This window comes from Rattus rattus, chromosome 1 (assembly GCF_011064425.1).
Source record: "Rattus rattus isolate New Zealand chromosome 1, Rrattus_CSIRO_v1, whole genome shotgun sequence".
NCBI lineage: Eukaryota > Metazoa > Chordata > Mammalia > Rodentia > Muridae > Rattus > Rattus rattus.
The window spans coordinates 208,703,291-208,715,404 of NC_046154.1; the positions used below are offsets into that span (position 1 = coordinate 208,703,291).

The 12,114-nt window shown below is 40.3% G+C and overlaps 1 protein-coding gene across 1 annotated transcript in view; it reads right to left on the reverse strand.

Annotated features, from left to right (window-relative positions):
* Nucleotides 1-12,114, reverse strand: part of Stk3 (serine/threonine kinase 3) — a 235,904-nt gene that overhangs the window by 191,364 nt on the left and 32,426 nt on the right. The window contains 1 exon segment of the mRNA XM_032914403.1: nucleotides 3,943-4,057. Coding sequence (XP_032770294.1) covers nucleotides 3,943-4,057 — 115 coding nt within the window.

The window sequence follows — 12,114 nt, forward strand, 5'->3', positions numbered from 1 at the left end:
AATTAAAGGATGGGCACCTGGTAGAAAGTAAATAAATATTTGGTAAAAATCATGATATAGGCTCAAAGGGGAACCAAATGCAAAGCAGACTGAGTATGCACTCATGAATACTGACAACAAGCATAGAGTACTCCTGTATATCACCAGAAACCCAACTAAAAACAGACGCAGAAAAAGGCAACACTCATGATAGGGGTGGGGGTGGGGGAGCCCCTAGAAGGGAATGCAATTTTTCAAGATCTATGAGAGTGTTTCAAGATATAAGCAAAGAAATTAATCTTCTGAGAACTGGCTACAAAGATACTCTATAGTTATAAGTAGCAAGTGTCAATTGACCCAAATTAACTTAGAAGTTAAAAAAGAGAATTACGGTATCAACTGTGCCTCAAATTTAGAGGCTTGTTTTGCTACAAAAATAGTGACTAGAGGAGAGACTGCACTCAGGCTTAGCAGCGTAGGCTCAGGATCGGGTGGAAAAGAATATGGAACTGTGTCACAACAAATAAACTTCTACCAGGAAAAAAAATGGAGCTCTTTCCAAAATCACACACAGAGTGAATAGCAGGTAGGTGAAAGGCTGCCACAACAAATCTAGAGGCTCCTTTAGGAAGGGTTCTGCTGTGCCGTGGGTTACATAAACCATACCACTCTGCTGCCAGAAGAACTAAACCATCTAGAAAACCAGACCGCGTGATACCCGCCAAGTACAGAAGCTGCATCTTGTTTCAGAGCCAACGTATGAGGAAAGAAACCCATGAATATAAGCCCAATGAAAAAGGAAGCTTTTCTCAAAAGATGCCTATAAACTAGGAATAAAGTCCAAGAGGCCAAGAAAAAGAACAAACAGTGAATGGTGAGGACCAAGATTAGAAATTCAAACCTACCAAGAAGTCATTGAGCCCTATAGCCTAGATGTAAAGGCAGGCTAAAAGCCAGATTCAAATTACCTCTCATCCAGATTGGATTAAAGTGGTGCAGAATTGTTGCCTGGCAGAATCAAGCAAAAAGCCCTTGGTAGAAGAAGATATCAATATTCAGAGACTCAAATTATCTCTATTATTTTTAATTTTTATTGTTGTTACTATTACAAGGATTAAATCTATGGCTTCATGCATGCTGGTCAAGCACCCTATCATTGAGCTACACGCTTTAGCTCCATTTTTTTAAAGACAGGAACTCGCTATATAACCGTGGTTAACCTGGAATTCAGAATGTAGACCAGGCTAGCCTTCAACACACAGAGTTGAAGAATTCACACAGCCTGACTCTGTCTCCCAAGTGCTGGAATTAAAGAGACTATTTCAAAGATAACCAGGCACAGACCAAAACCATGAGGATAATAACAAAATTTAAAAAAACAAATGATGATCACAGAAACAGACTCACTCGACTCAGAGACAGAGGTGGGAGAAGGGATAGGGAGGGGAGGGAGGGGGAAAGGAAGAGGAAATAACCAAACTAAAATGTACACAGAAAGACAGAGGGACACTGCAACAAGCACTGTGTACATCACAGAAGCTCAGAGTTTCTAACACCGACCACAAGTCGTAGAAAAGGGGCAGACTGGGTGAGTGGTGGCAGGAAAACACCAACATCAGCAAAATCAGAAAGGAAACTATACGAGCAACATCAAAGGCAGGACAGATTCCAAAATATTCCAATATACACATACACACTCACTCACACACTCTCGCACATTCTCTCTCTCTCTCTCTCTCTCTCTCTCTCTCTCTCTCTCTCTCTCTCTCTCTCTCACACACACACACACACACACACACACAATCAAAACAAGACATAAATATCTTTCAGAATGCTAAAAGCCTATGCTATGTACATTATACAAAGCTTCTGAAAGCCAAAAGTTAAATCTTAAAAGTAATAGAATATTTTCAAAGGAGCAACAACAAAACTTAGTAGGAGAGACAAAGGAGGTAAGCAGTTACACAATGGCATCTTCTAACCCTAGAACTGCCAACCAACATTCACAGAAACCAAGTGGTGGAGGGCCTTGGGTGCAGCTCAGCAGTGCAGAGCTTTGACAGCATGTGTGAGTCACTGCATTTATCACGCATCGCAGAAAAAAAAAAAAAAAAAACAACAGCAAACCATATTTTTTAAAAAGAAAAAAAAAACCCTAAGCTTTTATCACCATCTTACACATTAAAAAGAAAAAATGTTCTTCATGCACCTGGGAAATGTGGAGAGAAATAAGAGCAGTTAAAGCAGAATTACAGAGAATATATATATCATACATTGGATATATAATATATATTTATGTACAAAGAATTAAAAACAAAGCATACAACAAAAAGTTGCACAGCATATAAACACTAAAGTCACTGTATTCTTGGGAAAGCACTGTTTTATGACCATGAAAACGACTACTAGAGTGGATCCTGGGGGAGTGCTTGGGGGAGGGGCTTCAGCTCCCAACAACTCAAAGGAGAGATGAAATCCTTATGCAGACCACCTCCAGTGGGCACGGCAGTGGTCATCTCCAATGGCTCGTCAGTCCTTTAGATACACAAGGAGAATAGCCTTGTACTAGAAAACAGGTCCTCTAAGGCTCCCAAGAACTTACACAGACTGCCCTGAGGCGGCAAGCAAGGAGCATACCCAGTGGCCTGATCCGTCTCCTGTCCCACCGATGGCTCTTCTCATGCACAGATACAAACTGCTCTGTGTACACAGCAACTGGGCTGGCCCCAATGCAGGGGCGGACATGCATGCAGACTGTCTCCTTAGCAAGGATATGAAGGCGGAGAACCCCTCCCGGCCGACGGTGAGGTCAACGCCTCAGGACTATGCTCACATCCAAGTTTATCTTTAAGAACTGTAGTAAGTCCACAGTTGTAATTACTGATACAAAGAAACTTCCTGAATCAATACCTACTCTTGCTCACAATGGTTAACATTACTACGTTAAACCATGAAAATACATGTTTAAAATCTATTTCCTATGCTTCGACCCTATCTCTTACTTGATAATTTTAAATGCCAAATGGAGTGAGGTTAGCCCTGAGCAATTTTATAACACTTTTATAACTGGGGTCTAATTATTTTCAATTGTTGAGCCACTCAGGAGTCATCTGATTTACATAAATGCTAGTTAAGAAAATAGAAATTCCAAGACAATAATTAAAATGTCACAGATGATTTAATCCTCCGTCAAAACAGGGATTATTTAAACTTCTGTCTTATTTCCTTTTAAAGAAATCCTATTTACTTTATTTTCTCCACAGAAAAAAAAAGAATAAATGTCCAAGTATTTTACCAATCAAACTTTAAAATGATTCTGGTTAACCACAAATTGATTCAAGTTGTATGTGCTTTTTCTGGATTTATGTTACCAAGACATGTTTGACAGCATAAGTAACGTCATCTAGAAACTGAATTACATGTCATTTCACTGATAATTCTTCTTACCATTCACATAAAAAGGCCACTGAGCCTAGAGGAACTACTTAGGTTACAAAATGGTCAGAACATCTTTTATTAAGTAGTACGCGTCACTACTCATTACACATGCACATGTGTGCATGCTTGTGTGCGTGCATGCGTTCGTGCGTGCATGTGTGCATAGATGCTTGAGAAACAAAAAAACATTTACTTTTCAAAAATTCAGAAATGTAACTTCAACTATTTGCCAACTATAGATAGTAATACAAAAAAATTAAGAGGAGGAAAGGTCATGAATGTTATGATTTTAAATAGAATTGCAGCCATCACTTCCTGAGTGTAGGTTACTAAGCGGATGCACTGACTCTGAAAGGACAAGAGGACCTGACAATGCCCGGCATGCCTTGGGAAAAAGGGCTTCTCTCAACCTCCTATCACACCTCCTTTCCCACACTAATGTTTTCTTTGTAACAAAATACTGCTAGTTGGATTCTACAGTGGAAACTTTAAAATCATATTAACAAAGCAATTTTAAATACTTACTGTCTTGTTTCGTAATCTAATTATGTCTGAAACGGACCCGGCTCCACAGTACTCCATAACAATCCAGAGGTCTGTGTTCTTAAAGTAACTGCCATAGTACTTCACCACGTAAGGGCTGAGGAAAGACAGGCATGTTCAGTTCTTTGCGAAGAAAACTCTTAACCCCAGTATATTCTCAGCATTTCATGTTTCAACAAATCAACTGAATGAGTAAACTTCTATTTACAGTGAACTGTTTAGCTAGAGTTCAGCAACTGTGTATCAGTAGGGTTTCCTTCATGGATGAAAACTGAACAAGATTACAAGCCAGAGGGGGCCCAAATTGGGAAGGCATTTACTACATAATGTTAGAAACAAATGCAAGGCAATGAATTTCAATGAAGGCAATGGGATAATTTCTTTCATTCATGTTGGCCTTTACAGGTTCTTGAGAAAAAAATTCTTTACACACATAACATATAATCAGTTAATACTATTAACAATTTAGAGTATTTCTTAACTGACAGTTTAAATCTTCCAGAGATAAATGACCTGTGTTTATAACCAAGTTGTTCCCCAAAAAGCTTAAACTACACTATATTACCATTATTGATTACTAAAGATATGCTACATAAGAATAGTATATAAAATATTTTCCCTAATTGAAAAGAGGTAAAGTATACACCATCACAGAATACACAGCAGGATTAAACTACATGACAGCATAAACTATGCTGCACACAACTTTTATACAAACTAAATGCAAAAGAGACTTGAACATGGTGGGACAATCACAGAGGACATAGTAGAAAGGATTTAATGTGAGTAAAACTTTTTTTTTTTATTATTAACTTGAGTATTTCTTATATACATTTAGAGTGTTATTCCTTTCCCGGTTTCGGCAAACATCCCCTCCCCTCCCCTTCCTTATGGGTGTTCCCCTCCCAACCCCCCCCCATTGCTGCCCCTCCCCAACAGTCTAGTTCACTGGGGGTTCAGTCTTAGCAGGACCCAGGGCTTCCCCTTCCACTGGTGCTCTTACTAGGATATTCATTGCTACCTATGAGGTCAGAGTCCAGGGTCAGACCATGTATAGTCTTTGGGTAGTGGCTTAGTCCCTGGAAGCTCTGGTTGGTTGGCATTGCTGTACATATGGGGTCTCGAGCTCCTTCAAGCTCTTCCAGTTCTTTCTCTGATTCCTTCAACAGGGGTCGTGTTCTCAGTTCAGTGGTTTCCTGCTGGCATTCGCCTCTGTATTTGCTGTATTCTGGCTGTGTCTCTCAGGAGCGATCTGCATTCACATTTTGATCATCCGTCTTGAGTTTCATTTGTTCTAGGCATCTAGGGTAATTCAAGCATTTGGGCTAATAGCCACTTATCAATGAGTACATACCATGTATGTCTTTCTGTGATTGGGTTAGCTCACTCAGGATGATATTTTCCAGTTCCAACCATTTGCCTCTAATTTCATAACGTCATTGTTTTTTGATAGCTGAGTAATATTCCATTGTGTAGATGTACCACATATTCTGTATTCATTCCTCTGTTGAAGGGCATCTGGGTTCTTTCCAGCTTCTGGTTATTATAAATAAGGCTGCGATGAACATAGTGGAGCACGTGTCTTTTTTATATGTTGGGGCATCTTTTGGGTATATGCCCAGGAGAGGTATAGCTGGATCCTCAGGCAGTTCAATGTCCAATTTTCTGAGGAACCTCCAGACTGATTTCCAGAATGGTTGTACCAGTCTGCAATCCCACCAACAATGGAGGAGTGTTCCTCTTTCTCCGCATCCTCGCCAGCATCTGCTGTCACCTGAGTTTTTGATCTTAGCCATTCTCACTGGTGTGAGGTGAAATCTCAGGGTTGTTTTGATTTGCATTTCCCTTATGACTAACTTGATGTTGAACATTTCTTTAGGTGTTTCTCAGCCATTCGGCATTCCTCAGCTGTGAATTCTTTGTTTAGCTCTGAACCCCATTTTTTAATAGGGTTATTTGTCTCCCTCTTGGTCTAACTTCTTGAGTTCTTTGTATATTTTGGATATAAGCCCTCTATCTGTTGTAGGATTGGTAAAGATCTTTTCCCAATCTGTTGGTTGCCTTTTTGTCCTAACCACAGTGTCCTTTGCCTTACAGAAGCTTTGTAGTTTAATGAGATCCCATTTGTCGATTCTTGATCTTAGAGCATAAGCCATAGGTGTTTTGTTCAGGAAATTTTTTCCAGTGCCCATGTGTTCCAGATGCTTCCCTAATTTTTCTTCTATTAGTTTGAGTGTATCTGGTTTGATGTGGAGGTCCTTTATCCACTTGGACTTAAGCTTTGTACAGGTTGATAAGCATGGATTGATCTGCATTCTTCTACATGTTGACCTCCAGTTGAACCAGCACCATTTGCTGAAAATGCTATCTTTTTTTCCATTGGATGGTTTTGGCTCCTTTGTCAAAAATCAAGTGCCCATAGGTGTGGGTTCATTTCTGGGTCTTCAATTCTGTTCCATTGGTCTATCTGTCTGTCTCTGTACCAATACCATGCAGTTTTTATCACTATTGCTCTGTAATACTGCTTGAGTTCTGGGATAGTGATTCCCCCTGAAGTCCTTTTATTGTTGAGGATAGTTTTAGCTATCCTGGGTTTTTTGTTATTCCAGATGAATTTGCAAATTGTTCTGTCTAACTCTTTGAAGAATTGGATTGGTATTTTGATGTGGATTGCATTGAATCTGTAGATCGCTTTTGGTAGAATGGCCATTTTTACTATATTAATCCTGCCAATCCATGAGCATGGGAGATCTTTCCATCTTCTGAGATCTTCTTCAATTTCTTTCTTCAGAGTCTTGAAGTTCTTATTGTACAGATCTTTCCCTTGCTTGGTTAAAGTCACACCGAGGTACTTTATATTATTTGGATCTATTATGAAGGGTGTCATTTCCCTAATTTCTTTCTCGGCTTGTTCTCTTTTGTGTAGAGGAAGGCTACTGATTTATTTGAGTTAATTTTATACCCAGCCACTTTGCTGAAGTTGTTTATCAGCTTTAGTAGTTCTCTGGTGGAACTTTTGGGATCACTTAAATATACTATCATATCATCTGCAAATAGTGATATTTTGACTTCTTCTTTTTCCGATCTGTATCCCCTTGATCTCCTTTTGTTGTCTGATTGCTCTGGCTAGAACTTCAAGAACTATATTGAATAAGTAGGGAGAGAGTGGGCAGCCTTGTCTAGTCCCTGATTTTAGTGGGATGGCTTCAAGTTTCTCTCCATTTAGTTTAATGTTAGCCACTGGTTTGCTGTATATGGCTTTTACTATGTTTAGGTATGGGCCTTGAATTCCTATTCTTTCCAGGACTTTTATCATGAAGGGGTGTTGAATTTTGTCAAATGCTTTCTCCGCATCTAATGAAATGATCATGTGGTTTTGTTCTTTCAGTTTGTTTATATAATGGATCACGTTGATGGTTTTCCGTATATTAAACCATCCCTGCATGCCTGGGATGAAGCCTACTTGATCATGGTGGATGATTGTTTTGATGTGCTCTTGGATTCGTTTTGCCAGAATTTTATTGAGTATTTTTGCGTCAATATTCATAAGGGAAATTGGTCTGAAGTTCTCTTTCTTTGTTGGGTCTTTGTGTGGTTTAGGTATAAGAGTAATTGTGGCTTCATAGAAGGAATTCGGTAGTGCTCCATCTGTTTCAATTTTGTGGAATAGTTTGGATAATATTGGTACGAGGTCTTCTATGAAGGTCTGATAGAATTCTGCACTAAACCCGTCTGGACCTGGGCTCTTTTTGGTTGGGAGACCTTTAATGACTTCTTCTATTTCCTTAGGAGTTATGGGGTTGTTTAACTGGTTTATCTGTTCCTGATTTAACTTCAGTACCTGGTATCTGTCTAGGAAATTGTCCATTTCCTGCAGATTTTCAAGTTTTGTTGAATATAGGCTTTTATAGTAAGATCTGATGATTTTTTGAATTTCCTCTGAATCTGTAGTTATGTCTCCCTTTTCATTTCTGATTTTGTTAATTTGGACACACTCTCTGTGTCCTCTCGTTAGTCTGGCAAAGGGTTTATCTATCTTGTTGATTTTCTCAAAGAACCAACTTTTGGTTCTGTTGATTCTTTCTATGGTCCTTTTTGTTTCTACTTGGATTTGATTTCAGCTCTGAGTTTGATTATTTCCTGCCTTCTACTCCTCCTGGGTGTATTTGCTTCTTTTTTGTTCTAGAGCTTTTTAGGTGTGCTGTCAAGCTGCTGACATATGCTCTTTCCTATTTCTTTCTGCAGGCACTCAGCGCTATGAGTTTTCCTCTTAGCACAGCTTTCATTGTGTCCCATAAGTTTGGGTATGTTGTACCTTCATTTTCATTAAATTCTAAAAAGTTTTTAATTTCTTTCTTTTTCTTCCTTGACCAGGTTATCATTGAGTAGAGCATTGTTCAATTTCCACGTATATGTGGGCATTCTTCCCTTATTGTTATTGAAGACCAGTTTTAGGCATTGGTGGTCTGATAGCATGCGCATGGGATTATTTCTATCTTTCTGTACCTGTTGAGGCCCGTTTTTGACCAATTATATGGTCAATTTTGGAGAAAAGTACCATGAGGAGCTGAGAAGAAGGTATATCCTTTTGCTTTAGGATAGAACGTTCTATAAATATCTATTAAGTCCATTTGGCTCATGACTTCTCTTAGTCTGTCTCGTCTCTGTTTAATTTCTGTTTCCATGATCTGTCCATTGATGAGAGTGGGGTGTTGAAATCTCCACTATTATTGTGTGAGGTGCAATGTGTGTTTTGAGCTTTAGTAAGGTTTCTTTTTACGTATGTAGGTGCCCTTGTATTTGGGGCATAGATATTTAGGATTGAGAGTTCATCTTGGTGGATTTTTTCCTTTGATGAATATGAAGTGTCCTTCCTTATCTTTTTGATGACTTTTAGTTGAAAATTGATTTTATCTGATATTAGAATGGCTACTCCAGCTTGCTTCTTCTGATCATTTGCTTGGAAAGTTGTTTTCCAGCCTTTCACTCTGAGGTAGTGTCTGTCTTTGTCTCTGAGGTGTGTTTCCTGTAGGCAGCAGAATGCAGGGTCCTCGTTGCGGAGTAAAACTATTTTTAAATTCCTCCAGAGCCTGGAACGATGACTCAGTGGTTAAGAGAACTGGCTGCTCTTCTAGGGGAGCCAAGTTCAATCCCCAGCACAAACATGGTGGCTCACAACTATCTGTGACTTAGGTTCAATGAGATCTGACGCCCTCTTCTGGTACCACAGGCACCAGGCACAGATACAATGATGCACAAACATTCATGAAAGCAAAACAGCCATACACGTAAAATAAGATAAATAAATATTAAAACCATCTCAAAATTAGAGAGAGAGAAGATGATTCAAAAATAAACATGCATGAGTAAGACAACTAAAAAAAAACATGGTTGGTTAAAGGACAACTTGTTTATTGGATATATCTAGTCATGGCTACTACTAGGTGTCAATGTCAGATAAAGAAAATACAGCTGACTATGATTTGCCTTATGCTCTAGCAGGGGTGTGGTTTTGACAGCTGCAGACAGGTTCTTCGACTATGTGACTTTTGGAATTCCAGGGACTCTTTAAGGCTTGGGCCCCAAGAGGGGGTCTTCTCGGTTGTGGTTTGTTAAGTTGTACAAAGAGATGAGAAGAAACTAGATACCCTAAATGGCAAAGATCAGACTTGCCCCAAGGAACCCAATGCCCATAACCAGCAGGCATTAGTCTGAGGATAGCATCACCCCCTCTCTGCTCTCTCCTTTTCTCTTCTACCTAGTGTGAGAGGTTGAAAGGGTGGAAGAAGAGGAGTGGAGACAGATGGAAGAAAGAACCACAAAGCAGCCAAAATACTGCCTACACCTGAAAGCACGGAAAACAGGAAAAATGCTTTCTTTGCCTATAGTATTTTTCTTGTGTGGAAACTTTCAAATGTGCCCATGCTCAGAACCACCTGTGCTGTACTGTACCCTGTACTATACAGGTTGTGACTCAACAGACCTTCTCCCACTACAGCTGAGGTGATTCTGATATAGTGCCAGAATTAGCCACCTGTGCTGGCTAGTTTTACACTTTACACAACTTTACACAAGCTATTGTCATTTCACGGAAGGAAATCTCAACTGAGAAAATATCTCCAGAAGATTAGGCTGTAGGGCATTTACTCAATTAGTGAATCAGGGAGGGCCCTTGTCATGAATTCTATAAGAAAGCAGGCTGAGCAGCCCATGTGGAGCAAGCCAGTACACAGCACTCCTCCACAGCCTCTGCGTCAGCTCCTGCCTCCAGGTTCCTGTCCTGCTTGAGTTCCTGTCCTGACTTCCTTCGATGATGAGCAGTGCTATGGATGTGTAAAGCAACAAACAAACAAACCAACCCCTCTAGGTCCCTAAGTTGTTCTGGTCATGGAATGTCATTGCAGCAACAATAACAGTAACAAAGACATCGCTTCAGAGGGCAAACTACAGACCCTTCAGAGAGCTCTTGGAACACTAATATTCTCACTAAGGATCTAGGTACGTGTTTAGTATCAGGAGATCAAGAGTCTCTTCACTGCCAGAAGTGTACCTGCCTATAATCTCAGCTAGAAGTTAGGAGAGTCTGAGGAGTCTCACGATGAGTGTGAGGCCAGCCACAATACGGAAACAAAACACCGTGTGTTGCTATCTTGCCTCATGTGTTAAGTAGTCAGTGGTGGTAAGGGTAGGATTGACAGCTCTTATGACAATAAGCGATGCCAAAACTGATCCTGAAAGACCATTCCATCCATTCTCCGAGCCTCTCACACAGGTGAATCAAAAGACCGCTTTGGGGATAAAATTGTCTCAAAAATAGTAAATAATGGTTCATAATAATATAAAATTAAATACATCAGTTTTTAAAACTATATCAAAAACAGACTCAAGAAAATTAACCTGAAAAAGTATCTAAGTAGGCAGAAGACATCAAAGATGAGCAGTCAAGTGCATTTTCTCTAATGTTTTCAACACTCGCTCACTCAACCTCAGGTCAGGCACCAGACTCAACCCTGACTCCTACGGAGCACTGCAGCCAGACATGAAAGGCACTAGGAAAGTAACCCCACGGTAAGTAAGGGCAGGGGAGACTGTAACGAGAACTGGACATCATCTTACATTTACCATATCTACCAAGAAGTTGTTCTACTCAACCCCACACCCCATGCTCAAACAAGCAATTCTAATTAAATTTATTTCTAAATAAATAAATGAATAAATAAGCAAACAAATGACAACAACAACAAAAAGGCATCAAAGTAGGAAAGGGATGTGACTTGCTAGGAAGAGTTTTAGTGGGAGAGAAAGGATGAAGATAATGGGCTGGAAATGGCCAAAATGTATTAAAATACATGTATAAAATGGCTGAAGAATAAAATATGTATTATAAAATATATTAAACTACATGAAAAAATTGTTCCTGTGAAAGAAAAATATATTCAAATTCCAAGGCAGCCCTGAGTAGTGATGGGAGGGAGGTGGGGAGGGGCGGCTGATGACCTGAGTTGGATCCTGTAGAACTACTTCCTACAACCTAAATGGGGGTTCCTAGGCCACAGCACCTCAAACTGTGGCCCACCAGAACTGACTGAATACTCCCAGGAGCTGATGCAATCTGCAAAAACTCCTCTCTGATCCTTTAAGTATCTCCAGGGTTTATCCCACCCTGCCTGAGGACTGGCTCCCAGGAACAATGCGCACGCAAGCCTAACTGCTCAAGCGCGCATGCTGCACAGCGAGCTGGCAATCACCTCTATGCACACTTCTCTCTGTCCTCAAACCTAGCGCATCCACACTGTGGCTGTGAGCTCTCTGGCATGCCCATCACACCTCTGAGCAGACCGTACTGACACAGACTGAGGAATCATTAGCCTCTTCTGTCTGACCAAAAGCCCCCTCAATCGCTGGGGGTCCTCATTATATCTATCTACTGTGAACAACACATGAGAGCAATGCTGAGAACGAACAGGCACTAAAACCATGTGAGTGAGTGAACAGTGGGGGTCCTGCTTCAGAGCTCACTGCTTTATTTACCTGTTCTCCAGAGCACAAGCAGAGGACAAATCCATCACATGCAAGTCCCATGCGCTCACACAACTAGACATAAAATTCACTTAAGTTTGCTGCCCCACTATTAGCTCTACTCCTAGGAAAGCC